The sequence below is a fragment of the Natator depressus genome, chromosome 16, assembly GCF_965152275.1.
Source record: "Natator depressus isolate rNatDep1 chromosome 16, rNatDep2.hap1, whole genome shotgun sequence".
In the NCBI taxonomy this organism is placed as follows: Eukaryota; Metazoa; Chordata; order Testudines; family Cheloniidae; genus Natator; species Natator depressus.
The window spans coordinates 2,611,320-2,639,299 of record NC_134249.1 but is presented as its reverse complement, the minus strand read 5'-3'; the positions used below and the strand labels follow the sequence as shown (position 1 = coordinate 2,639,299).

General features: G+C 52.8%; 1 protein-coding gene across 1 annotated transcript; it reads right to left on the bottom strand.

The window, feature by feature from the left end:
* Positions 1-35: 35 nt before the first annotated feature.
* On the bottom strand, positions 36-21,924 carry LOC141999747 (ectonucleoside triphosphate diphosphohydrolase 8-like). Its single transcript, XM_074973485.1, has 10 exons — positions 21,789-21,924; positions 17,071-17,205; positions 16,410-16,527; positions 14,128-14,278; positions 13,326-13,485; positions 12,144-12,374; positions 4,123-4,389; positions 2,328-2,438; positions 1,663-1,803; positions 36-479 (listed from the first exon to the last, which is right to left on the bottom strand). Exons 2-10 carry the CDS (start codon positions 17,194-17,196, stop codon positions 288-290), a joined length of 1,497 nt encoding a protein of 498 aa, XP_074829586.1. The 5' UTR covers positions 17,197-17,205; positions 21,789-21,924; the 3' UTR covers positions 36-287.
* Positions 21,925-27,980: the final 6,056 nt, after the last annotated feature.

Sequence of the window (27,980 nt, the reverse complement as noted above, 5' to 3'; positions counted from 1 at the left end):
GTCCAAATTGGTCTAGTTCAGTTTCCAGGCACTGGCTCTCAGTCATCCTTTGTCTGCTTGGTTAAAGAGACTTCTGTGAACAGAGCTCTTCCCCTGGGAGGTACTTCTAAACACTGATCAGCTCCCCCCTCAGCCTTCTTTGGAGGGCGGCATTCACTGAGAGGAACCAGGCAGACATCCTGAAGAGATGGCGAGTGCCTTGAAGGCCTCCTCACACTCCCCATCACTTGTGCCACTTCCCCTTTCCTGGGCTGGTGGGAGGGGCTCTCCGTCCGTGACTTGAGCTGCTAAGTGGGATTCCAGAGGCACTGGATGAGAATGGCCAGCAGTGCTGCTGCAGCAGTCAGGACGATGAAGAAGATGGTGGCGGCCCAGAGCCCGCGCTGCTGCCCTTTCACTTGCTCGGGGGCCTCCGCTGAGATCATGTTGGTGAGGTTCAGCACGTAGCCCAAGGTCCAGCCAATGTCCGTGTTCGCAGCCTGCCCGGGGAAAGAGCAAGCGAGCACTTTACTGTGCTGGCAACATACTTGGAGCCCAGAGCCCCTGCTGCTTCCAGAGCTTGTGGGGGAGAAATTCTTGTGCCTGTCTCTGCAGGTTCTGGTCCCTGAGACTAATACAGTCCGGCCCAGTTAGCTGGAGCTTGGCTTCTCTGAAGCCACGTGCATCAAAGAGGTATCCCTATGCAGGAGTGCCATTACCGTGGCTGTGCCCGAGGTCACTGTGCTATGCAAACGCAGCCAGCAGGAGCCAGTACACCAGGAGCCTGGCATCCTCTTCTGACCCCCCAGCCCCTACGGGGGCAGTAGAAGTGGTGCTCCTCTCAGAGGACTGATTCAGCCCTACACAGATATTCATTGCTAGTGTCCCCCAATGCAGCTCTCCCAGCGTCCCTCCTGCTGCCCCATTCTTGGATTCTGTACCCCGAACTGGCCATTGAAGGCCAGCCCTCATTATCATTGGCCTTTGGGGCCTTTGGGGTCACAAGCAGTGACTCTCCTTTGGGACTGGAACCATTGCAATGATTCAGAAGCAGACCTTGCCCCTGCAGTGACCCCTCTGATGGATGATTTAGTTTTATTTTCCCCTTACAAATCTGCCATCATTCTGCACACTTCCATCCCCCCCACAATGTTCCTGTGACCTCTGACTACCTCAGCCAGCTGTGGCAGAAGCCTGCTGTTACACCTATCTGACTCCACTGAAATCAATGAGGTTCATTTGGATTTATGCCAGTGTAAAGGAAAACAGAATTTGGCCCTGTGGTCTCTAGGGAACGTGTGGTGAAGCCATGTGGCCACTAGTGCAGAACTTTCCATGACAGCACACCATAGCCTGCTGCTACCACCAAAGATCTGCAGCCAGGAGGAAGGATGTAGCCGGAATCAAGCCACTTCAGGGCCCAATCCTGCTAAGTGCGGCCGCTTTTGGTGTGATGCTGAGTGCCCTTGATTCCCAGGCGAACCAGTTGGAGTTGAGGGCACTCTGAACTCAGCAGGTCAGATTCTTAGTTACCAGGTGCAGGTGAATAGCCATTTGCATTAGTGGGCATAATTCTCACACTGTGTAGTGATAACTGGGGCCAAGGTTGGAGACAGCGACACTGGGAGGAATGGCAGTTGCTGCCAGGTGGCTGCACAAGCCGGACCGACAATGGCTCTTTACCTGTTGACGGAAATGGATGTTGCTCCACGTTTGCTCGTCAAATTTGTAACCCTCGTGTAGCAGTGTCAGGATGTAAAAGGCCGAGGGGCAGTAATTGTGTAGGCGGCTGTGACTCTCCTCCTGTGGGAAGCTGGCCTGGAGCTGAGAGAGCCATTGGGACAGACAACCGCAAATAGCAGTTAGCAAGGGGCCTGCAAAAAGCCCACCTTCCCCAGTGGTGGAACAAAAGGGAACAAGCAGGATATAGTTCTATGAAACAGCCGAAGTGTCTGTCTCCATTGCTTAGCCAGCAGCCCATATGGCCCCCAGTTACTGGTGCAGAAACCACAGCTGGGGCAGGAAGCCCAGACCCAAGAGCCTTTTTAGTAGTGTGCTGACTTGGCCAGTACTTTGACACTGAAGCTGAGATCCAAAGGGCCTGGCACTTTTTGCAGTTCAGATCTGAGAGCCCTGCATAGCTCCTTCCCATCCCACTTCCTAACCGCTCACTCCCTGTACACTGCTAGGACAAACCTTTCTGCCAGGATGTGCGGAGTGTGACTCCCACCTGCTAATGGGCCTTCAGAGCTCCTCTGCTTTGACGGTTTGTCGTGCAACTCAGGGGCTTCACAGGATAATAGACAAACATGGGCTGAGCTCTCGGCTGCTACTAACAAGAATCTCACCTCCTTCCAGCCTTTAGTGCAGAAGCCCCAGATGGTGGCATTGATGACACTCAGGGGCTGCCCGTTAGTCAGGTTCAGAAAGTAGAAGGTGTAGTAAAATCCAGAAAAGGCCTGTGCAAGAAGAGGAGACATTAAACCTGTGTCCTTCCAGAAGACGCTGCAGAGGAGCATAACAACAATAATTAACTTTCCCTTCTGGAGAACTCTTCATCCAAGGGGAACCCCAAAGTGCTTCACAGCAGTAATGAATTTCTCCTCACTCCCCATCAAAGGCAGGCCAGCATTATTAGCACCATTTCACAAATGAGGAAATTGAAGCACAGAGAGGTGAAGTGACTTGGCCTAGGTGACAATGATAGTCAACAACGGAACCAAGAGTAGATCTCAGGACTGGGCACTAGAGACCTGAACCAGTGCCTGCAGTAGTCAATGGAAAGTCTCCCAGCAATGTCACTGTGGTCTCGATTGGCATCAGTATGCAATCTATAGTACCACATGTTAAGATTCATACAAATTCTACGTTTGTAGGTGCAAAGCAAAGTTAATGCTTTTGCAGTCTGGGCATGGTTAAGGTGAAGGGCTACATCACAGCTGAATTATTTTTGCATTTGTGAATGTAGTCTGAGATCGACAGCACAAGAGACTGAAATTCTTTTGTAGCCATAGATTGGGTACAGCATGGGCAGTCAACATGCAAACTTTTCTCCTGCTACCCATGCCAGTGTGCCCAAGCTGCATCTTGAGCTAAACTATACCATCAAATTGCCTGTTTTCTGTGTTTTTTTTTAATACATTTAAATTCTCACAATTTGATTTACAGCCAGAGCTGGCCTAAAAACACGGGCTGATGTGTGGATTTCAGGGAAGATTGCAAGATTTTGTTTCAGTTAAGTTAATGGATTTTGTTTCAATTAAGTTAATAGATTTTAATATCTATTCCCTAACCAGGACTAAGCACAAAGTGGTAATAATCCTCTTTGCTTAGCATGGAATTTCCTTTGCTTTTGCTTCTGCTGTTGTTTACTTGGAAAAAGAAAACTAAGAGAATTGTGTCTGATCACACATGGAAACGAAAGATGCTCCCATACCATACTCAAGAGTGCTATTAAGATGCATTGACAAGAATGAACCCAATAACAATTAAATGTATATTCAAATCCATGTGCAGAGCGCCTCTGATGCTCTTATGATCACACATGGAGATATGATTCAACATGGTTAGCTTCAAACATGCATGTGCAGACACGCCTTGGCTCTAGCACAAAACTGGGGGAGCTGCACTTGTTGTATACTAAGGGCTGCTTTGAAAGTGCCCCTCATTCCTCAGCTGTGGTTGGCAGTGCATAGCCCCCGTAAGCCATGCTAATGGCACAACTCCCTTGGGCCCCTCAGTGGGATGAGTGTTTCCCAGGGCAGACAAATCACAGAAGTGACCCCCGGGAGGATTCAGCTGGAAGGTAGAAGGCAGCGTTATTACATTAAGAGCCATGAATGGCACATAGAGCTGAGATGGGGTGAGTTTGTTTCACTCTGCTCGTGACCCATCCTCTCCTCTGGGGAAGAACAGCCCCTGCACATAGGTGCATCAGATTTTCAGACATGTCCTCCCTAGCTTCGTGGTTCCTAATGGGGATCTCAGCATTTGTCCCAGGTCAAGTTTAGCTGCGGGTTACACACACATAGTGATACAGCCTCCCTCCAGTTTAGCTGATGCCTTATCTATCTCCTCAGTCCTTTAGAGTGTTACTCCCACCAGTGTGGTAGCCAGCTACAATAGAAGGGAAGGTTCCCTTACGAAGAACTGCCCATGCCCCGGCGGCTGGTAGACCCCGTTGAACCCGCACGTCCTGTTGGCCCCACACGCTGTGAAGTTGAAGAGTTTCTGGATGGCACTCCTGCACTCCGCTGGGGCCCCTGTCCCCCGCACCGTGAGGATCTGGCTGGGGTCATGTGCAACTGGTGCCGGGACGCAGGGACTGTCATACAGGGCAGCGGCAGTGACGTTCTCCTCGTATCCCTTGGGGTAGCACGGGTGGGAGATCTGCTGAGAGGTGAGGTTCTCCTAGAGAGAGGGGAACCCATTAGCAGTGCTCAGGCTTGGGATAGCAGCCAAACCCCTCCCCTCCCCACCTCTCCCCCATCCCCTCCAGTCTGGAGCTTCTGGGAGAGTGGCAGCTAAACCCTTATAGGAAAGTCCTATAGGATTTAGAAGAAAACAAGAACTGTCCTATGGGTTTTCTTATCCATCCCATTGTATTTGAGACTGCAAACCCTATCCTGGTATAGAATGCTATAGGGTGGGTCACAAAGCCCATGCAAACCCCACTCTGGGGCTGTCTGGGTATCTGACCATCTCCCCCGCTAGTCTCAGGCCAGGCCCTGCCTGGCCTCAGAGATGGCACACAGATGATGGCGAGGAAGTCACTGCCCCTTTGACACATCACCCTTCTTTGCTTTTGTCACGTGCTCCTCCTGGAGCTCTTCAGCCCCAACCCACCCAGGCCAAACTGAGGTTTGGCCTCCATCTCCACTTCCCAACCCTCCTCCTGGTTTGTCCATCCCCAGCACATCCAAGGTCATGCCTCTTTGGGAGCCAGCTTCACTGCTGTCTGTGAGACGTCAGGACCCAGATCCCAGGATCTTGACCCTGCACGTCTTCGCACAGAACACAAGGGGGGGCTCAGGGCTATCCTTCAGTACAAACAGGGGTATGAGTGAACTCAAGCCAGCTACCCCTGGCTGTCACCTGTGCACTGACCCGTGCTGAGTTACCCCCTTGCACAACAGCTCCCTTATGCAGGTTAAGAAGAGCAGACCGAAGCACCAGCCTTATCCTGAGGCCCTGCCTGGCAGACCTCCCCCTTAGGCCTCACTCATCCCAGCACCAGGGCTGGGCTTTCCTGCTTGCCACTTCTTGTGCGGATGTCTCTGCACAGCCCTTCTCACGTGCCCTGCGCAGGACGCAGCCCTGGGTGTCAGGGCCTGGGGGGAGCACGGGATAGTCTCTCTGACACCAGAGCACTGCCCGGGTTGGGGTGTGTCAAAGGAAGAAGTAATGTAACATCCATGGCTTCTCGCTGCTGCCTCCTGAAACGTGTGGGTGGGGCCAGGCTGTCAGGGGAAGGACTTCAGGAGTAGAAAGGTGACACATGGTGGGCTGCCATCCTCCAGAGTATGGGTGGAAAATCCAACACCACATTGCTGCAACCTATGCAGCTCCCCCATTGCTGGCTGCATGGTGCAGCTCCTGTGGCATGCGAGGGGTTAATACAAATCCCAAGGCAGAGAGAGAACTGTTGTGTAGCTGACTGGGCTATAGGATCTGCCCCTATTGGTCTCCCTTTCCCACCAAGCCACTGGGTGCTGCTGTCGATTGTTCGCACAGAGTCAAGTCTAAGGACTAGCCAGCAAGAGGGCGTGCGGGGAAGACGGAGTCATAAATCACATAACTATGAGTCACACCCTCGTCTGGGATTTCTGGGAGTTTCCAGGGCATAGGAGAAAGAAGGGAAACCATCTCTCGCTTTGACAGGGAAACCCTGCCTCACTGGGGCTTCTCTCTAGTACTTGCTCAGTTTCACAGATAAAGTCTTTGTTTTGCCTGCTCTGTGCTCTAAAGAAAAGCAGTTGGCAAATGCTTTTTTTGCCTCTGTTTTCACTAACAAGGTCAGCTCCCAGACTGCTGCGCTGGGCATCACAAAATGGGGAAGAGATGGCCAGCCCTCTGTGGAGATAGAGGTGGTTAGGGACTATTTAGAAAAGCTGGACGTGCACAAGTCCATGGGGCCGGACGAGTTGCATCCGAGAGTGCTGAAGGAATTGGCGGCTGTGATTGCAGAGCCCTTGGCCATTATCTTTGAAAACTCGTGGCGAACGGGGGAAGTCCCGGATGACTGGAAAAAGGCTAATGTAGTGCCAATCTTTAAAAAAGGGAAGAAGGAGGATCCTGGGAACTACAGGCCAGTCAGCCTCACCTCAGTCCCTGGAAAAATCATGGAGCAGGTCCTCAAAGAATCAATCCTGAAGCACTTACATGAGAGGAAAGTGATCAGGAACAGTCAGCATGGGTTCACCAAGGGAAGGTCATGCCTGACTAATCTAATCGCCTTTTATGATGAGATTACTGGTTCTGTGGATGAAGGGAAAGCAGTGGATGTATTGTTTCTTGACTTTAGCAAAGCTTTTGACACGGTCTCCCACAGTATTCTTGTCAGCAAGTTAAGGAAGTATGGGCTGGATGAATGCACTATAAGGTGGGTAGAAAGCTGGCTAGATTGTCGGGCTCAACGGGTAGTGATCAATGGCTCCATGTCTAGTTGGCAGCCGGTGTCAAGTGGAGTGCCCCAGGGGTCAGTCCTGGGGCCGGTTTTGTTCAATATCTTCATAAATGATCTGGAGGATGGTGTGGATTGCACTCTCAGCAAATTTGTGGATGATACTAAACTGGGAGGAGTGGTAGATACGCTGGAGGGGAGGGATAGGATACAGAAGGACCTAGACAAATTGGAGGATTGGGCCAAAAGAAATCTGATGAGGTTCAATAAGGATAAGTGCAGGGTCCTACACTTAGGATGGAAGAATCCAATGCACCGCTACAGACTAGGGACCGAATGGCTAGGCAGCAGTTCTACGGAAAAGGACCTAGGGGTGACAGTGGACGAGAAGCTGGATATGAGTCAGCAGTGTGCCCTTGTTGCCAAGAAGGCCAATGGCATTTTGGGATGTATAAGTAGGGGCATAGCGAGCAGATCGAGGGACGTGATCGTTCCCCTCTATTCGACACTGGTGAGGCCTCATCTGGAGTACTGTGTCCAGTTTTGGGCCCCACACTACAAGAAGGATGTGGATAAATTGGAGAGAGTCCAGCGAAGGGCAACAAAAATGATTAGGCGTCTAGAGCACATGACTTCTGAGGAGAGGCTGAGGGAGCTGGGATTGTTTAGTCTGCAGAAGAGAAGAATGAGGGGGGATTTGATAGCTGCTTTCAACTACCTGAAAGGGGGTTCCAAAGAGGATGGCTCTAGACTGTTCTCAATGGTAGCAGATGACAGAACGAGGAGTAATGGTCTCAAGTTGCAATGGGGGAGGTTTAGATTGGATATTAGGAAAAACTTTTTCACTAAGAGGGTGGTGAAACACTGGAATGCGTTACCTTGGGAGGTGGTAGAATCTCCTTCCTTAGAGGTTTTTAAGGTCAGGCTTGACAAAGCCCTGGCTGGGATGATTTAACTGGGAATTGGTCCTGCTTCGAGCAGGGGGTTGGACTAGATGACCTTCTGGGGTCCCTTCCAACCCTGATATTCTATGATTCTATGATTGTATGAAAGAGTCCCTGTCCACCCAACTTGACAATCTTCTGATGCTCTCAGAGATTTTCACGCTCTTCTCTGGCAAGTCAGAGCCATTTATAGTTTGGTTACCCATTTGTTGGTGTGCACAGGGTCTGCATGAGCTCTAGCGTGACATCCAGGGAGAGCTGGCAAAGACGACTTCATGAACCAACCTTGTGTGCACAGACACACCCACTCTACCGAGGCACACAGCAGGCTGGCGCTGCTTTGCCCCAGTGATCGCTTTGGGCTGGTGTTGGATCACCAGGCACTTTGCTGTTGGAGGCAGGGGTAATAAAGGGTTGTTCATAGGCTCAGCCTAGCCAAACTGCCTGCATGGCCCCACCCACACTCCACCCCCAGGGCCCTCCTGTTTCCCGCTGTGCTCTGCGGTGGGTCTTGGCTGGGGCCCGGGCCAGTGGCACTGGAACCAGGGGGGTAAGGGGGCCATAGCCCTCCCACTACCGCCTGGCCCGTCTACTTTTCGCTGGGGCGGACCTCGCCCCCTTCCCTTCCTTTTCCCCCCGTGGCCCCACCCCCCAGCCAGGCCAGCGTGGTGCCCGGTCAGGGAGCCTGGGCAGCTGTGGGGAGCCATGGCAGACCCTCCACCTGCCTGCGGTGCGGGGGGGACAACCCCCAGCCCATGTCCCCGGCTGCCTGGGGAAGGTCCACGATTCCACGCTGGCTCCCCACAGCTACCCACGTGACTCTCCCCGACCTGGCTCTGGGGTGGGAGAGCTGGGGGCTCGGAGCTGCAGCCCAGCCATGGTAAGAGCCGCGCGGGCAGGTGTGGGGAGCTGCGGAGTCATGGACTCTTCTCCTTCCCCGGGTGGGCGGGGACATGGGCTGGGGACTGCTCCAGCCCCCCACACCACAGGCAGGGAGAGGGTCTGCTGTGGCCCCCTCGCCCTCCTCCGTCCAGAGCTGGATCGGCCAGAGCTGTGCAGGCAGCTGTGGAGAGCCTGGGTCCCTCCACCTGCCCTGGGTGTGGAGCCTGGGACAAAGGTAGGAGGCTGCCTGCCTCCACCTCGGGCATGGGCCTTTGCGCCCCCCCCCCACTTTTGGGAGGGTTCCGGTGTCCTTGCCTTGGGCTGGGGCTAGTGCGGACTGGCCTGCAGCCAGGGACTCCAGGTGGCTCGAGCCAGTGCTTGCACTGCCCGCCCACCCAGGGATGAGGGTCGTGCTGCCTGACCTCCTGGCACTCCGGGAGGGGTGGGGGTGCTGCTCACCTGCTGCGCTGGGGTCCGCGATCAGTTGCCTGACCACCTGCCTGCTGCTCTGGGGCTTGGGCTGGGGGCTGTGCTGCCTGTCTGCCTGCCTGCCAGGTGCTCCGGGCTCTGGGCTCCAGCAGGGGAAGCGGGGCAGGATGGGTAGAGCCCCAGGCAGAGGGAACAGGCTGGCCAGGGACTAGCCTCCCCAAGCCCACGGTTCACCTGCCACCCATGGGGTTGTTATCCTGGGGTGCCAAAACCCAGGGGAGTTGAGTGAGGGTGGGGACAAGTATCTGGTGGTGTGGGTGCTTCCTAAGGGTCTCAGACACCATTTGGTGACAGGTTTCAGAGTGGTAGCCATGTTAGTCTGTATCCCCTAACGCCCCTACTTTACTTACACTACATTGATGACATATTCAAGTAGAGTAGGAGCATTAGGGGACAAGAGCTGAGCATCTTCATCATCTGGACCCATGGGAAAGAGGCCCTCGAGGAATTCCCCCAGGATTTCAACAATTTCCATCCCACCATAAACCTCAGCCTGGACCAGTCTACACAAGAGATCCACTTCCTGGACACTACAGTGCAAATAAGCGATGGCCACATAACCACCACCTATACCAGAAACCTACTGACCGCTATACTTACCTACATGCCTCCAGCTTTCATCCAGACCACATCACACGATCCATCGTCTACAGCCAAGCTCTACGATACAACCGCATTTACTCCAACCCCTCAGACAGAGACAAACACCTACAAGATCTCTATCAAGCATTCTTACAACTACAATACCCACCTGCCGAAGTGAAGAAACAGATTGACAGAGACAGAAGGGTACCCAGAAGTCCCCTACTCCAGGACAGGCCCAACAAAGAAAGTAACAGAACGCCACTAGTCATCACCTTCAGCCCCCAACTAAAACCTCTCCAGCGCATCATCAAGGATCTACAACCTATCCTGAAGGACGATCCCTCACTCTCATAGATCTTGGGAGACAGGCCAGTCCTCACGTACAGACAGCCCCCCAACCTGAAGCAAATACTCACCAGGAACCACACACCACACAACAGAACCACTAACCCAGGAACCTATCCTTGCAACAAAGCCCATTGCCAACTCTGTCCACATATCTATTCAGGGGACACCATCATAGGGCCTAATCACATCAGCCACACTATCAGAGGCTCGCTCACCTGCACATCTACCAATGTGACATATGCCGTCATGTGCCAGCAATGCCCCTCTGCCATGTACATTGGTCAAACCGGACAATCTCTACGCAAAAGAATAAATGGACACAAATCAGACGTCAAGAATTATAACATTCACAAACCAGTCAGAAAACACTTCAGCCTCCCTGGTCACTCAATTTCAGACCTAAAAGTCGCAATTCTCCAACAAAAAAACTTCAAAAACAGACTCCAACGAGAGACTGCTGAATTGGAATTAATTTGCAAACTGCACATCATTAAATTAGGCTTGAATAAAGACTGGGAGTGGATGGGTCATTACACAAAGTAAAAACTATTTCTCCATGCTAATTTTTCCCCCCTACTGTTACTCACACCTTCTTGTCAACTGTTTGAAATGGGTCATCCTGATTATCACTACAAAAGGTTTTTTTCTCCTGCTGATAATAGCCCACGTTAATTGATTGGTCTTGTTACAGTTGGTATGGCAACACCCATTTTTTCATGTTCTCTGTGTATATATATCTTCCTAATGTATTTTCCACTGCATGCACCTGATGAAGTGGGTTTTAGGCCACGAAAGCTTATGCCCAATAAATTTGTTAGTCTCTAAGGTGCCACAAGTACTCCTTGGGCTTTTTTGTGTTTTTTTTGCAGAAACCATTTGGTTTTTCCTCTCTCTGGTGTGTAATAACAGACCTTATTAAGACACAACTGAGAGTCTTGCTGCAGACCAGAAGAGCTGAAGTCACTGATAACCAGGTCTAAGTATTACACCTGCTTTGGGACAATGTCTCTGATGCAAGTGACTGCCCAGTCTGCACTAATAGTGAGGCTCCCACACTAACAGCTGAAAACACTGAGAGCTGTATTAAGTGGTGGTCCTCAAGGCATCCCAGAGTGTGGAGATTTGGGTGGTGGTGGGTGGCCAGCAGAGTGGCTGATGCCGGAGTGAGCTCCTGGACAGTGGAGAGAGCAAGGGGCCTTCCCCCTCCTCCCCACCAGTGTGGGAGGTGAACTCTCACAGATGCACCTCTGAACTCTGGGTCTTCACTGACCAGGGGCAACAGCTGTGAGTGGGGTGTGGTGGAGGGAGAAGGGAACTCCCTGACTGGATGACAAACTTAAGAACAGGTAAATAAGAAAATGTGACTCACAAACATTGTATCTGGCATAAATTCCAGAAAAATAATCATTGAGGCTAAAATTTGAGAAGCTGCTGGACATTTTCATGGATAAGCTGGTGGGAAACAGAATAAAGTGAGCCACAAATAACAGCAGGGCAAGGCCACTACATGTTAGTCACCTGTTGTCGGATTCATCCAGATTCAGTATATGCCAGCCTGCAACTCTTTAAACACTGAGTGGAGGGTCCGGCACTCTTCTGCTCTTGCCCCTGCCCTGGCCTGTTGTGCTGCCATCAGGCGTTTATCTTTCCACTGGAAGCACTGCAGCGAGTGTGTGCTGCGGGGACACAGCTGCTCTAGTTAGCCCCATGGCATGTGTGTTTCACTCTGCTGTATCCAGACAGTTGAGCAGCAGAGCAGGGGCATTTCACAGGGGCACCTGGAGGTTTGGCAGCTGTCAAGTGTGCACCTGCCTTGGAGACTTCTGGCACTTCAGCTATTCTCTGCTACCAATCATGGTACAGCTTACTTACTGCCCAGAAGCAGGAAGCATGTGTCACATGGGTCTGACTGGAGGAGGACTCCTCTGGGGTAGAGAAGAGACTGGGGATCAATTTTTGTCCTATGAAAAATTTCAGTGAAAATGAATATTTTTCAGATTTGAATTAAAAAAAAAAAACAAACTCCCCAAACTGATGGGTTTTTTTTCAGTTTGTAGCAGCTAAAACCTGAGGGGGGAATCAGTTTTTGGGGTTTTTTAAAGGAAAGCCTCCAATTTTCTGACAAAAAACAATTTTTTTCACTTTTTTTCCATTTTATCAAAAAGACATTTCCCATCCAAATTTCTTTTTGATTGAAAATTGTTGACCAGGTCTATGAGGGGTTGACTATAAGATAGTGACCTACAGAAAGTGAAGGGGAAAATGCTAATGCCTCATACTGTAATTATTTATACCTTCCTTAGGGCTGCCAGCAGCATCTTCAAGGCCTGGTCTCGCCCATAGCAGAGGTAGCTGTGGGTATAAATGGAGTAGTTGGTCCCATACAGCCGGAAGAAGACTTTGGTGCTGTTGTCCTCAATGGTACCACTGGGCTGGAAGGTTATTTGGGTTGAAGCTCCTCCAAGATCCAGAGCTCCCAGAACCTCAGCTGACTGAGGCCGTATCCACTTCCCTGCAAAGGAGAACTGCCCCCACGACACACTAAGGATTAATTCAGGCTGAAGAAAATCCAAGTTCTCATCACTTACTAAAGATGTTGCGATGGCCTCCTGATTGCCATGTCACTATTTAGCCACACCTTTAGTGGCAGGGCATTGATCTCAATGCCCAGCCAAGGTGCACAGGGCTAGATCCTCAGCTGCAGGCCAGCTCCTCTTGCTGAACATCAGCCTAGATCCACTGACTGCAAAAGAACTAAAATGATTTATGCCAGCTGAAATTCTGGCCATATGAAAGAACGTTGCGTAGTTTCTTTGTAGGTGATAGCAGCAGCAAAGGCAACCTACAGGAGTAGGAATATTATGTTCCAAAATCTGTAAGGTTCCAAAACTGACTGAGAGGAAAAGCACCTCTGGGTTTTAAGTTGAAATTGCATGAGTTTGTTACAAACGTCAACACAGATGTAAAGAGCAAACTTTCACTACTGCACTGGGCCAAGGGGGAGGCAATGCTAACAGGGTTCTGGGCTTCACTCAGGGGGCATTACCTTCCTCCAGTTATCTGGATAAGGCCTTCTGTTGCATGCAGATGCCATGGCTTGGCACAGGACAGGGCCCCCCTGAGTCCAAGCACCCCATGGATGCAATGCTGACGGCAGCTATAGCTATTTGAAGGTTTCCCTGTTATGGAAAGACACCAGAGCTCTCCTACCAAATGAAACACGAGCTTCCTTTGTGAGAGGTTTGCTCCCATGCCAGGGGTGTCAGGAAGCCAGCTACAGGATTCCCATGTAGTGTGGAAATTCCCAGCTGGAGCCAAGCTGGGACAAGCCAGAGAAGGGAGCACGTCTGGGATATGAACTGGGCTGAGATGACCTGCCATGTTGGCTCCTTGTCCGATCCGTTTTCCCTAGAGAAGGAGCAGCCCAGCCAGCCAAGGTCACTCCCCAGCCCTTCCCCCTCTGCCCAGGCACTGACCTTGATGAGTGTCTCCAGCAGGTAGTTGATTGTGATCCAGCCAAAAGATCCTTCCTCATTCCCAGTGAGGATCCGAGCGCCACGGAAATCTACAGGGTACTGCTGGATGGTCTTGGAGACCTCTGCAAAGACCAGGTCGGCTTTTGTGCTGTTCTGCTTCCTGCAAATGGGGAGGGGAGAGATTCCACTGGGCCCCTGATCGGCACAGCACAGCACGCATGGGGGCTGCAGTGGAGGAAGGATTGCCCCTAGCATGCGGCACTCCACTGTGGTTTCAAGGATACTGATGTTAATATCTATAGCAAAACAGCTGGGATGCTTAGGAGAAGGGTGAGAACCCTCCTCCATCTGATTACATGTCTCTTCTCAGGAGGACAAGGGGAACACAGGGAAGGACTGAAAGATCAACCAATCATGTGTCACTGAGAATGGAGGGATCAGGGATGCCCTAACCATCTCCACTGAGCAGCGCTGGTTTGTACATGGATAAAGAGGTGAACGGTTAATCTATCAGCTAGCAGTAATGGCCCCCTCCTACCTCACTGCCACTGCCGTACCCTCCCCTTCTAGTTGTTGATCCCCCACTCTCCTCTCCTACAGCGGCTGGTTGCCCCATTGGCGGGGCCTCTGCCAGAACCACCCTGCATGGGCAGTAGGAGTTCCCAGTGCCCCTCCCCCATTCCCAGCTCCATGGCACTGGTTGGTGTGTATTTATTGTGGTCACTCGAGCACAGGCCCGTGTGTGGTGGGGAACCGGCCTTTCCCTGAGCGGAGCTGCCCTCCTCACAGTCACTCCCGGTACCTCAGCAGCCGCATGCCTGCGGTAGCGCCGAGGTAGGTGGGCGTTTCTCTCTGTTGCTCCACAGGGATGATTGTCATGGCCTTGTCCAGACAGGCCCTCAGGCTGGCTCCGGCATTAGCAGGGTTTTCAGCATAACTGGAGATCCCGGGTCCTGGAATAAAGCATCCCAGTGAGAGCCTGAGCTCAGCCGGGCCCCTGAGACAGGGACTGTCAACGCTGCCAGGTCCTGGCCTCAGAGGCAGATTAGGGGTTTGTGGGGCCCTGGGCCAGAGCAAGTGGGGGCCCCTCCCCACCCTTTCTGCCTGCAGTCCACCCCCCCGCTCCTCCCAGCACTCCTGCTGGGGAGCTGGGGCGGGGTGCGGGGGCTTCCCCTACTCCCAGGCAAAGTGCCAGGAGCGCAGGCACAGCAGGGCAAGCCCCCATGCCCTGACACCGCTCCCCGGCAGGAGCGCCAGGTGGATGGGTTGGGGCATGGAGGCACCCATTTTTCTGGGGGACCCCAATTGGCTGGGGTCCCTGGACATGGGCCCTGTCGGCCCAATGGCTACCTGGTGCCCCGGAGCTGGAGAGCTCACAGCGAGGGTCAGACCCTGAAAATATTGGATTGTTCAGCACAATGGAGCTACCAAATGGAGCTGAACAGCCAGCAACAGCCTTGTCCCATCCAGTCACGGAGCTGAATCCAGCTCTGAGGTAACCAAGGCAGACACATTATCTATGGGTGACACCAGGACTGAACGTGCCCCATTCTCCCCAGAAGCTAAAGTGAGCCCAACAAGCTCTCCCATTGGCTGGCGAAGCTCTTGGCCGGTACCACTCTTCCCCAGGGATGGTCTTGCTGAGGCAGTTTTCAGAGCTGATCGGGCTGCAGGTCACACCATCTGAAAAGACCTCAGGTAGCCAGAAAGAGCACAAGGCAGAGCTCCCCACCTTGGAGGAGAGGGTGAAGCTAGGAGTGATTATCACGCTCATTAAATCTGCACATGATCTGTGCAATTGGCGGCATTGCCATCTGGCTCCGGTAAATGAATCCACTTGTTGGGGTGTCCTTGTTTACATAAGGAGGAGAAAGGCAGGTGTTAGCTTTGCAGGGAAGAATATACAGAGTAAATATGTGCAGGGGCACGAATAGTTGTGTTCATGATGTATGTGGCATGGCTGTTTGTTTGCCTCAATTAAAATCTCATTCTGTTTTGAGATTGTATTTCTGGGATTTCATCTCAATGAGAGTAGCTCAGCCCCTCCCACTGGCCGAGACTGGAGCTGGAATGGGTATGTCAATATTTATCTTCCCCAGATTCCAATGGACCAACAGTTCCACTAATTCAAGCTCACTCACACCCACAGGACCTTTGGTTTGAGCTCACTTAACTGATAACTTGGCTCCCTGTGGCTTTGGAGCCTTGTCTTTCATCCAGAGCTCTAAAGCAGAGGAATCTATGGGATCCCAGCAGTGCTTGCTGGGGCTTCATTCTAGGCTCACACATGCACTAGGCATGGTCCATGCTGATTTCAGCTAGTCAGTTACCCCAGGAGTGCTGGGCTAACACTCCCTGCGCTGCTCTGCCCACCCCAAGGGTTCTGTTTTAATGCTGTTAAACTGTTAAAGACAAGCTTAGTGCTAAGCTTCCCAGTTGTCACTGTGCTGCCCCCCCCCAGCCCTGTGCTGCAATACACCTCTCTGTCCCAGTCTTGCCCCACCCAGCTCTGCTTATCCATCTCAGTCCTAACTAGCAGCAACTTCTGGGTCCTCACTCAGCTCTGCTAGTGCACCTCAGTTCTGACCCTCAGCTGCCCTGCTGGTCCACTTCTGGGTCCCCCCACCCCTGCTGTGCAAATGCCCCTCAACCTCGATCTGCAGCCCGCCCCCCCCCGCTAGCCCAGCCCTGGGCGTCTCATGCCCAGACTGACCATTGTGTCAAAGCTGAACAGTGATTTTGGGATATGGACAAACATTGAGGGGGCTGGGACTGAGAACCAGCAAACTCATTTCACTGGTAATCCAGCCCCATGTAAAGCCAGGCTACCCCAGTTAAGCGACTGTCATACTGCCCTGCTTAATGTTGGGTCTGTGTGTGTGCAAATAACCTGTGGGTAAAGTCTTCCCTTTGCTCTAGGTTGTTCCCCCAATAAAGATGGCTTCTCCAGTGTCACAGACTGAGCTCAGCAACCAATCACAGCCTTTCTTCCAAGCCAGCTCTCCCATTCTGCAGTACGCCCAGCACAGAGCCTAAGGGGAGGGCTCAGGGAGGAGAAACAGAGAAACATCTGACCACGCTGACCTTGCACGGTGCAGGCTTCGGCCTGGCTGACGATGCCGGTGCCATTCTCCTTATCCGCTGGCCATTGGTAGATGTAGAGAGCCGTGTGCGAGGAGCCGGCGTCAAACACCATCCCGTACTGAAGGAGGAGCCAGAAGGGGACACGGGGTCAGAGAGCACTTGCTGCTACAGACAGGTTTTGGGGATTTTCCAACTGTCCCCAGGGAGGCAGCCTGGAGGGGATAGCTGGGACCCAGCTTCACCTTGCAAGGTAATACAGGGAGCTGGTGGGGACTGGCAGGCAGTGGAAGTTCAGAGGCCAGGGGCAGAGACTAGCCAGTGGCAGCTGTGTAAAGACCCCCCAAGGAGCAGCATCAGGGATAAAAGCCAGTATGTCTGGCTGGCTCTGAAACCACAAGCCCCTGCTGCGTGAGCTAGCAGGGAAACCTCTGATGGTGCTTGGCGATGGGAAGATTTTGTCTCCTGTGAACCAGGCGCTAGGGGCAGTGCTGTGCCTCCTTGTTGCCCAGAGTCCTAGCCATGCCAGGCTATAGGGCTGTGTACAGGCATCTCCCTCACCTCACTGACAAACCCCAAACATGCCCAAACCTCCTGTAAAGGCCTGAGCTTAACTCTTGATGGGGCATTGGCTGGATACCTGAGCTACAGCCACAGGTCCTACCTTGGTGCCTGGAGGCAGGTAAACACCCTTCACACCCACAGCCGCCAGGATGAGAGCAATGATGCCAGAAACAACAATGACTGCCAGGAGACACCCAACAGCAACTGCCTTGGGACTGCTTCCCATGGTGACCTGCTAGAACAAGGACCCCGGGTGAGATCAGTCACATCTTTAACCCCAGCACCAGCCCTGGCAGGTACCACAAGCCAGAGAACTTCCCAATCACCTTCCTATTTTTCTGATCACAGCTTTGTTGTTAATGTCTCAGGCCCATCTGGGCAGAGGGACCAGCTCCATATGATGGGTCTTGTGAGGCTAACAGCCCCAGGTGGGCTTGAACGAGCTATCCTCAGCTCTCCAAAGCACTGGCTCTCCCTAGGATTCTCCAGGGGCCCCTTCGATCACAGTCTGCTGGCAGACACCCTCTTCCTCCCACTTCTCAGGCCGCAAGACGAGGAGCTTCACAGCCTGGCATTTCTAGGCCAATGTTTTCCACCCCCACTCTTGCTGCCCCATCACTTCCCCTCCTGCCACAGTCTGAACATTGCCTCTCACTTCCACTCTCTAAGTCAAGCAGGAACTGCAGACCACTGGGGCACTGGGTCTGAGCGACTCTCTGAGCCCTTTGGGATTCCCCATCCTTGTGCACCTGGCAGAATCAATTAATCAGAGCAGTGAGCAAAGGAAGAGGCATGTTAGACCATCATGGCCAGGCCTTCCACTTGGGGCCCATGAGGCACCTTCCCTAGAATGCTCTGCTCGCTCTAGATTGAAATGTTCCAAATGCAGGGCTGGCCTGGGAAGGGTCCGGTTCCTGCCTTACTGGAGTGGGAGAGGGATGTGAGCTAACCCACAGTTGGTCCCCTAGCCAGAGTGGGAAGGTGGCCCTATCTGTGTCCCTGAGTTACCCTCATGTACATACAGAGTGAAATCAAGAAGGGGATGCATGGCTGTAACTAGAAAGGATCAAAGAGGAAGACAATTAGGCCCATTCCCCCTTACACCTCCCAAGATAATCATCCTCCCTCCTTGAGGGTTACATGGCTCAGACAATTGCAGGTTGTCAGGACCTCATCCCCGATGCATCTCATTATTCACTCAAGCTATAAGTGCTGTAACAAGGCCAGAGCTGTGCTGCACAGCAGACCCTGGGAACCCCCAGAAGCATCACTAGACTCTGGTAAGGCTGCATAGCCATTATCTGTCATGTACTCCGTTCATGTGTGGTCCAGTTCCCCGATGAATTCAGAGTAGTTAACCAAACACATTTGGTACATGTTACTGTACATAGTTATTGCAAAAGAACTTGGACCAGTCCCAGAAACACATCCTGGCCACCTGTCCCAAAGAGCCATCCAGCACCAAAGGATAGTCTGAAAGTCACTAGGCTCAGTATACCCATGTCAATGCACTGTAGACATGCTCACATTAATTGTGCACTAGAACATGTGTGACAACCTCAGGACCCAATCCAGCAGAGTGCTGAGAGCCCCCAGGAAATCTTACAGACCTGCACCTCCCACTGATTGCAAGAGGTGTTCAGCTCCTTCTAGGATCAGGACCTAAAATTCAGTGAGAAATCACAGCAGTAGACCCAGTGTGAGAAAATGACAGAGTCTGATTTTACCTGTGCAATGGCCTACCTGCCTAATACATGCAACAGCTGAGTAAAGACACTATGCTGTGCAACCTCCCCTCCCTCTCTGCCATCCAACCTGCTGCGTAGGTTCTGCTTGGTCAGGAGTTGGGCTGGAATAAACAGAAACAGAAAAGCCAGCAAGCAGGATCCGTGGTTCTAAGGCATGTTGTCTAAGGCCACAGAACCCCTGTGTTCAGTTCCCAGCTGAACCACTGATTCCCTACATAACCTTGGCCAAGCTGCTTAATCTACTCTGTGCCTCTGTTTCCCCATCTGTACAATGGGGTTAATGCTCCCGATTGATGATGGCAAGGTGCTCTGATACTATGGTGATCGGAGGTCAGCCTTTTAAATCTAATACTGCCCAGCACCAGACACAACCATTGGAAATAGGTTCCATTAGTAGGAGTTCACAGTTGTTCCCCCTTGTTTTGTGGTTTCTGCACTTGCTGTTTACTGAACATACACAGCATTTCACTGCACAACAGGGCGTGAAGCACAGCGCATTTTGCTGTATTGTTTTGTTGGGGGCAGATGGCCTTAGAATATGCGAAATGCAGTCGGTACAAGTGTTCTACGGTCAGGTTTTACTGTGTACTTCTTGGAAGAGAGGATGTCATTGGCCAAACCTTTCCCATTGCATAGAGCTATAGAGTTCGGACGCTAAGGCCAGAAAGGATCATTGTGTTCAGAGCCTGAGCTCCTGAATAGCAGAGGGAGTGATCTGGCACACATGGAGCAAATAATCAAGCAATCAATTTGCAAACATCTAGAGGATAATAAAGTGAAAAGTAACAGTGAGCATGGATTTGTCAAGAACAATTTGACAGTGTAACAAGCCTTGTGGATAGGGGGAAGTGGTAGATGTGGTGTATCTTGACTTTAGTAAACCTTTTGTTATTGTCTCACATGACATTCTGATAAACAAACTAGGGAAATACAATCAAGATGGAGCTACTGTAAGGTGGGTGCAAAACTGGTTGGAAAATCGTTCCCAGAGAGTAGTTATCAGTGGTTCACATTCACAGTCATGCTGGAAGGCATAACGAGTGGGGCACTACAGGGATCAGTTCTGGGTCCAGTTCTATCCAATATCTTCATCAATGATTTAGATAATGGCATAGAGAGTACACTTAGAAAGTTTGCAATGATACCAAGATGAGAGGGGTTGTAAGTGCTTTGGAGGATAGGATTAAAATTCAAAATGATCTGGACAAACTGGAGAAATGGTCTGAAGTAAATAGGATGAAATTCAATAAGGACAAATGCAAAGTACTCCACTTAGGAAGGAACAATCAGTCGCACACACAAAATAGGAAATGACTACCTGGGAAGAAAGAAAAGGAGGACTTGTGGCACCTTAGAAACTAACCAATTTATTTGAGCATAAGCTTTCATGAGCTATAGCTCACTTCATCGGATGCATAAAGTACAGTCTTTCCATTGAATGCATCCGATGAAGTGAGCTGTAGCTCACGAAAGCTTATGCTGAAATAAATTGGTTAGTCGCTAAGGTGCCACAACTCCTCCTTTTCTTTTTGCGAATACAGACTAATACGGCTGCTACTCTGAAACCTACCTAGGAAGGAGTACTGCAGAAAGGGATCTTGGGGTCATAGTGGACCACAAGCTAAATATGAGTCAACAGTGTAACACTGTTGCAAAAAAACCAAACATCATTCGGGGATGTTGTGAGGATGTGACACAGCAGTGTTGACCTGGAAATGTGCCCTGGGGGTGGGAGACCTGAGAGCCTGTAACCTGAGCCAGGAGGGGGAGGGGGAGGTAACACCTCTGCCCAGGAATGTGAACAGAGGCTGCAGAAGGGAGCCTGCTGGGGGGGTTTAGTTTCAGTTTGGTGCTGGGTGGAGGAACACAGGGAACCCCAGGGCTGGGGTCTAAGCTCCCCACTCCCCCAGAAGGACTTGACTGAGGAGTCCTGGTTGTACCCACAAGCTCTGTTTTGGACTGTGTTCCTGTTGTCCAATAAACCTTCTGTTTTACTGGCTGGCTGAGAGTCTCAGTGAATCCCAGGAAGAGGGGTGCAGGGCCTGGACTCCCCCACACTCCGTGACAGATGTATTAGCAGGAGTGCCATCAACAAGAAGTAATTCTTCTGCTCTACTCCATGCTGAGTAGGCCTCAGCTGGAGTATTTTGTCCAGTTCTGGATGCCACAATTCAGGAAAGATGTGGACAAATTGGAGAAAGTCCGGAGAAGAGGAACAAAAATGATTAAAGGTCTAGAAAACACGACCTATGAGGGGAGTTTGAAAAAATTGGGTTTGTTTAGTCTGGAGAAGAGAAGACTGAGAGGGGACATGATAACCTTTTTCAAGTTCTTAAAAGGTTGTTACAAGGAGGAAGGAGAAAAATTGTTCTCGTTAACCTCTGAGGCTAGGACAAGAAGCAATTGGCTTAAACTGCAGCAAGGGAGGTTTAGGTTGGACACTGGGAAAAACTTCCTACCTGTCAGGGTGGTGAAGCACTGGAATAAATTGCCTACGGAGGTTGTGGAATCTCCATCCTTGGAGATTTTTAAGAGCAGATTAAACAAACACCTGTCAGGGTGGTCTAGGTAATACTTAGTCCTGCTATGAGTGCAGGGGATGGGACTATATGACCTCTCGAGGTCCTCTCCAGTCCTACAAGTCTATGATTCTGTGATTTCTAGTGGGGTCTTTTACTCAGCTGACTTGTCAGCCAAGCTCTTTCCTAGACTCTTTCCATCTCTCGCAGCCTCCCTATAGCCAAAGGCCACACTCTGCTCTCCGCCACACCCAGTGAAGGGGCTAGGGCTGCACTGGTTTGCACAGGGATGACTGACCACACTTAATATTGCTAGCCCACCGACGATGCACAACAGGGAACAGAACACGCCCTCTCCCTTAGCCGGGCTGGAGCTGTGGTGCTAACTGGAGAGCAAAGTCCCCAAGCTCAGACTCTGATATGTACAGGAAGCAGGTTGGCTGGGTGAGAAGGGGAGGGTTGTACAGAGTCATTGTTCAGCCCAGAACTGCACTTTACAGGAACTTCCCAAGCTGCCAGACTCTGTAAGGAAATACCCTCCTGCACCTCACCTGTGCTGCCGACAAGGAGACCTTTGGGGTCACACCGTGGTGCTTCTCTCCTGAGCTTGCATTAGTCCACGCTCGTGGGGCAGCCCAGTGCCGTGTGCCTGGACAGAGGCTGCCAGCACCTAGCGCACCCTGAGGGAAAGTCCCCTCCCTATGGCCCACAACCAATCACCTGCCCCCTGGCAGCCTCTCCCTGTCAGGCCAAGGTGACGCAGCAGGTGCGGGTATGGCTGGACTATTTACCCACAGAAACAGGGCTTTGGTTTTAACTGTTTCACTGCTGGAGGAGGGGCCAGGCAGCATGGCTAGGGGAATCTCGCTTTGTCCTTTGGATGCTGCCATGCCTGATACAACCCGCGGAGCCTCACCTGCAGCAGGTCGGGACGTTCTTGCAGAAACCGCTCTCTGACAGCACTTTCTGACAGCAGTGAAGGGGTTAACGTGGCTATTCCCTGAATCAATTGTAAATGTGCTAGCCAGAGCAGGAGGTTACCTTGCACCCACTGAGAGGAATCCCAGGGCCTGGGGGGCAGGGAGCCCCTGTGGAAACAATGTTCGCTCAGGACTCCAGGGCGTCTTCAGTCCAAATTAAGTTGCAGGCCCAGTGCTTTAAAAGAGACCTCCTTCCTCAGGCCCTCAATCTGTGGGGCAGGTCAGCTTCACCCTCCAGCCGATCTGCTGTTGCTGGACAGTGCAAATAGCGAGACAAAGAGTGGGAGACCTGAGTCCCAAGGAGCTATTCCAGTCCTGTCTCCCCCAACCTCTGCCAGTGTCTCTCTGTCCTGACCTGCAGCCCTCCTACTGTTGCTATACTCCCCCCCCACCCTGCCCTGCCAGTCCCTTCAACCCCAGCCTGCAGCCCCCTGCTAGTCCACTGCTATGCCTTTTGACCATCTGTGTTCAGGGTCGCTCTCTGCAGAGACCTCCACCAGGGCTTTGCTAGAGGATTGAGGCAGCATGGCCCAGGGGGCAGAGCATTTGACTGAGACTCAGGAGACCTGACTTCACTGTATGGACATGCTGTGACCACGTTTTCTCTGTCTTTCCTCTCACCTCCTGCCTATTGACACCAAGTTCTTCGGGACAGGGACTGTCTGTGTCCATGCAGAGCCTGCACAATGGGGCCATCATCTTCCTTGGGGCCTCTTGGGGCCCCTGTCATTATTACTTCTAATCCCCAAGTGCTCACGAGCCTACAGAGTCATTTCCCCTCCACCAGGGCACTAAGCCCAAGGTTGGCTGCTAGCCATTGAGGAGGCAGCTTCATTCAAGCAGCACATGCTTCTGAGATAGTGTGTGTTTGTGTGCACATGCGTGCACGCATGCACACTATAGCCAAGCAACACCTTGCCAAAAATCAGCCAATATAACCCCTCCACTGCTGGATTCTCCTTCATGCCCCATTGCCTGCAAGGGGCCACGCTGATGGGTTTGCAGGGACCTTCTGTCACATGTACCCAGCATGTCTGCGGGCCGTGAGGATGACCATGGTGCAGCGAAGATCCGGTTACTGCCATGGGACTCTTCTTCAAAGTTCAGGGCTGGGCAAGAGGTGGAACTGGCACCTCCTGCCAGTCTCTTGCCGCTCAGCTGTTGCCCTCCTGTCTCCTGGCAGGGTGGAGTAGTTCCCCCACTCATCATAAGACACTCAGCCTGAGATGTATTCAGTGCTGTCCCTGCTCACCTACAGGTGTAATGAGCTGTAATGTGACACCCCCCCCCCCATGGACTGCCCTTTCTCAGGGCCCTGTTTGTGACGCAGCAGGGAGGGGGGAGTGTTGACCTGGGAATGTGGCAGGGAAGTTTCAATGGGGATGGGAGACCTGAGAGCCTGTAACCTGAGCCAGGAGGGGGAGGTAACACCTCTGCCCAGGGAACTGGACAAAGGCTGCAGGAGAGAGCCTGCTGGGGGTGGGGGGGTTGGTTTCAGTTTGGTGCTGGGTGGTGGAACACAGGGAACCCCAGGGCTGGGGTCTGAGCTCCCTGCCCCCCAGAAGGACTTGACTGAGGGGTCCTGGTTGTACCCACAAGCTCTGTTTTAGACTGTGTTCCTATTGTCCAATAAACCTTCCATTTTACTGGCTGGCTGAGAGTCACAGTGAATCCCAGGAAGAGGGGTGCAGGGCCCAGACTGCCCCACACTCCGTGACAACTGGTGGTAGCGGTGGGATGTACTGCACCCCGTGAATGGTGCTTCCTGCTGGGGAACAGTAAAACGAAGGGGGATTGACGGGGACCAGGCATGCTGAAGATTCAGAGAGAGACGGTTTCAGGGGGCGGTTAACCCCTGGGAGTGTGTGACCAGAGAAAAGGACTTTTGCAGTAACAGGGTCCCCCGGGGGATTGCAGCGAGCGGTCCAAGTGGCGGAGGAGTCTGCAACTCAACCCTGGCAAAGAGGTGGTGACCTCAAGAAGGACTGGCACCCTAGGGGGTTCTTCCTGGAAACCGTGGAAAGCTGCCCGGCCTGCGAGTGGCCAGCAGGGAGATGTACGCTAAACACCTTAAGAGTGACCTGGTGGAGCTGTGCAGGCAGAGGGGGCTGCACATTGGGAGGTCCACCAAGGAACAGCTGATTGCCCAGTTGGAGGAGAAGGATTGCTTGGATGACCCGATCCCTGTCCCTGAGGGAAGCCGCCCGGTGGATGCAGCGTGGGCCCTGGGACCTGATCGGGCTGGGAGGGGTCAGACTGCTGCCGAGGACATCCCGAGACCCTTTCTACCTATGCCTAGGGGAGGGGTTGGGGGAAGCCCAGCGAATACTGAGGGCACCCTGACCCCAGCAGCCAGCAGGGGATCCTCCCGGCGGAGCTCCCCATCCCTGGAGTGGAGGCAGCTGGAATGGGGAGAGGGAGATGAAAATAAGGGAGCTGGAGGATCATGAAAAGCAATGTCAGCATGAGAGGGAGGAGAAGGAGAGGCAACGTCAGCATGAACAGGAGGAGAAGGAGAAACAGAGGCAGCATGAAGAGAAGCAGAGACAGCATGAAGAGAAGCAGAGACAGCATGAGCTGGAGCTGGCCAGGCTGAGGAGCAGTGGGGCCCCAGCTGCGGTGAGTGAGGGGGAACCCAAGACTGCAAGGAACTTTGATAAGTGCTTCCTGGCCCAGCGTAAGGAGGGGGAGGACATAGATAGCTTCCTGATGGCCTTTGAGAATGCCTCCGAGATGCACAGGGTTGACCCTGCAGACAGGCTCCAGTTTCTCACCCCCTTACTGGACCCCAAAGACGTGGGGGTGCACCACCATTTGCCCATTGAGGTTTTGATGGGGGGGGACCTAGAGGACTGGCCAAGCAACTCCCAGACTGCCCTGGTTGTGACCTGTAGCCAGAGCCGGCGAAGGACACTGCACCCCGACCTTGGGGAGGGTACCACACCGGAGACGCAGGACCCTACCCTGGTGGGGAGGGAGCACCGAGGGGCACAGCTCAGAGAGGCTGTGGCCTCAGACCCGGCCAATGAGCGGGAACCGGTCCCCATCCCTTCCCCAGCCACTGAGTTCCAGGCCGAGTTGCAGAAAGATCCCTCCTTGCAGAAGCACAGGGACCTGGCAGACCTCAGTGTGGTATGGACCATGAGGAGAGGTTTCCAGGAGAGGTTCCTGTGGGAGAAGGGGTTCCTGTACCGAGAATGGGCTCCCCCAGGGGAAGTGAGAATCTGGCCAGAGCCCAGAAGAAGCAGAAGGTCTGGTATGACCGCACGGCGCAGGCCCGTGCCTACACCACCGGGGATCAGGTGATGGTTCTCATCCCCGTGAGAAAGAACAAACTACAGGCCACCTGGGAGGGCCCTTTCAAGGTCGTCAAGCAGCTCAATGAGGTAAACTATGTGGTGGAGCTGTCGAACCGGGCGCACCACCGCCGGGTGTACCATGTGAATATGATGAAGCCATATTATACCAGGGGGAATGTGATGTTGGCCGTGTGTGGACATTGGGAGGAGCAGGGAGATGACCCTTTAGTAGATCTATTCCCTGGGACCAGAGCTGGTTCCCCCCTGGAAACAATTCCCCTCTCGGATCAGCTAACCCCTGCCCAGCAAGCTGAGGTCAGGGTGGTGCTGCATCCGTACCGACAGCTATTTTCCAACCAGCCTGGATGCACTAATCTGACTGTCCACCAGGCGCAGACAGGGTCGCACCCGCCGATAAGATGCTCCCCCTTCCGAGTCACAGGGAAAACTGCTCAGGACCTGGAAAGAGAGGTCCAGGGCATGCTGGCTTTGGGGGTGATCCAGCCATCTGCCAGCCCTTGGGCTTCGCTGGTGGTGCTGGTCCCCAAAAAGGACGAGTCGATCCGGTTCTGTGTGGACTATCGGAAGCTCAGTGCCATCACTGTATCTGATGCCTACCCCATGCCCAGGCCTGACAAGCTCCTAGACAAATTGGGAGGAGCTCAATACCTTACCACCATGGATCTTACAAAGGGCAAGTGGCAAGTGCCGCTGGATGCAGATTCCCGGCTGAAATCGGCCTTTATCACCCCTCTGGGGCTCTATGAGTTCCTGACCCTGCCTTTCGGCCTCAAGGGAGCGCCGGCCACCTTCCAGCGCCTGGTGGATCAGCTACTGAAGGGGATGGAGAGTTTTGCCATGGCGTATATTGATGACATCTGCATCTTTAACCAGACCTGGGAGGACCATGTGTCCCAGGTTAGACAAGTGCTGGACCGACTCCAGGGGGCTGGGCTGACTGTAAAAGTGGAGAAGTGCAAGGTGGGGATGGCTGAAGTATCTTACCTGGGCCATCGGGTGGGGAGCGGCCACCTAAAGCCATAACCAGCTAAGGTGGAGGTGATCAGAGACTGGCCCGCTCCCCACACCAAAAAGCAGATCCAAGCCTTTACTGGGTTGGCAGGATACTATCGAAGGTTTGTGCCCTGCTTTAGCGCCATAGCCACCCCCATCACCGAGCTATGCAAGAAGGGGAAGCCAGACAAGGTGGTCTGGACCGAGCAGTGCCAGGAGGCTTTCCAGGCGATGAAGGAGGCTCTGGTCAGTGGCCCAGTTCTTGCAAACCCAGACTTTGACAAGCCCTTTATGGTGTTCACCGATGCCTCCGACACAGGACTGGGGGCGGTGTTAATGCAGGAGGATGAAAAGGGGGAGAGACACCCCATTGTGTACCTGAGTAAGAAGTTGCTACCCGAGAGCAACACTACGCGGCCATCGAGAAGGAGTGCCTGGCCATGGTGTGGGCCCTCAAGAAACTAGAGCCTTATCTCTTCCGGCGACACTTCACCATGTACACCGACCACGCTCCCCTGACCTGGCTGCACCAGATGAAAGGAGCCAATGCCAAACTCCTGAGGTGGAGCTTGCGTCTGCAGGATTATGACATGGACGTGGTCCATGTGAAGGGAAGTGCCAACCTGATAGTGGATGCGTTGTCCCAGAGAGGGGGCCCTGAACTTCCCCAGGTCACTGGTCACAGTGACCCCGCTCAGTTCAGTCTCAAAGTGGGGGAGAGATGTGACGCAGCAGGGAGGGGGGAGTGTTGACCTGGGAATGTGGCAGGGGAGTTTCACTGGGGATGGGATACCTGAGAGCCTGTAACCTGAGCCAGGAGGGGGAGGGGGAAGTAAAACCTCTGCCCGGGAAACTGGACAAAGGCTGCAGGAGGGAGCCTGCTGGGGCGGGGTTTGGTTTCAGTTTGGTGCTGGGTGGTGGAACACAGGGAACCACAGGGCTGAGGGCTGAGCTCCCTGCCCCACAGAAAGACTTGACTGAGGGGTCCTGGTTGTACCCACAAGCTCTGTTTTAGACTGTGTTCCTATTGTCCAATAAACCTTCCATTTTACTGGCTGGCTGAGAGTCACAGTGAATCCCAGGAAGAGGGGTGCAGGGCCCAGACTCCCCCATGCTCCGTGACACTGTTACATTCAGATTGTTAGAATAATAGAAACATAGAATATCAGGGTTGGAAGGGACCTCAGGTGGTCATCTAGTCCAACCCCTTGCTCAAAGCAGGACCAACAAGAACTAAATCATCCCAGCCAGGGCTTTGTCAAGCCTGACCTTAAAAACTTCTAAGGAAGGAGATTCCACCACCTCCCTAGGTAACCCATTCCGTGCTTCACCACCCTCCTAATGAAAAAGTTTTTCCTAATATCCAACCTAAACCTCCCCCACTGCAACTTGGGACTCCTTGTTCTGTCATCTGCCACCACTGAGAACAATCTAGATCCATCCTCTTTGG

Bases quoted from the DNA above. Each gene is read 5' to 3' on its own strand.
- LOC141999747 (XM_074973485.1), bottom strand. From the start codon at position 17,196: ATGGGAAGCAGTCCCAAGGCAGTTGCTGTTGGGTGTCTCCTGGCAGTC. The intron at 13,486-14,127 runs GTACCGGGAGTG...CCCCATTTGCAG, and splicing joins GCAGGCATGCGGCTGCTGAG to GAAGCAGAACAGCACAAAAG. The intron at 2,439-4,122 runs GTAAGGGAACCT...CTTCTTGCACAG, and splicing joins CGGGGCATGGGCAGTTCTTC to GCCTTTTCTGGATTTTACTA.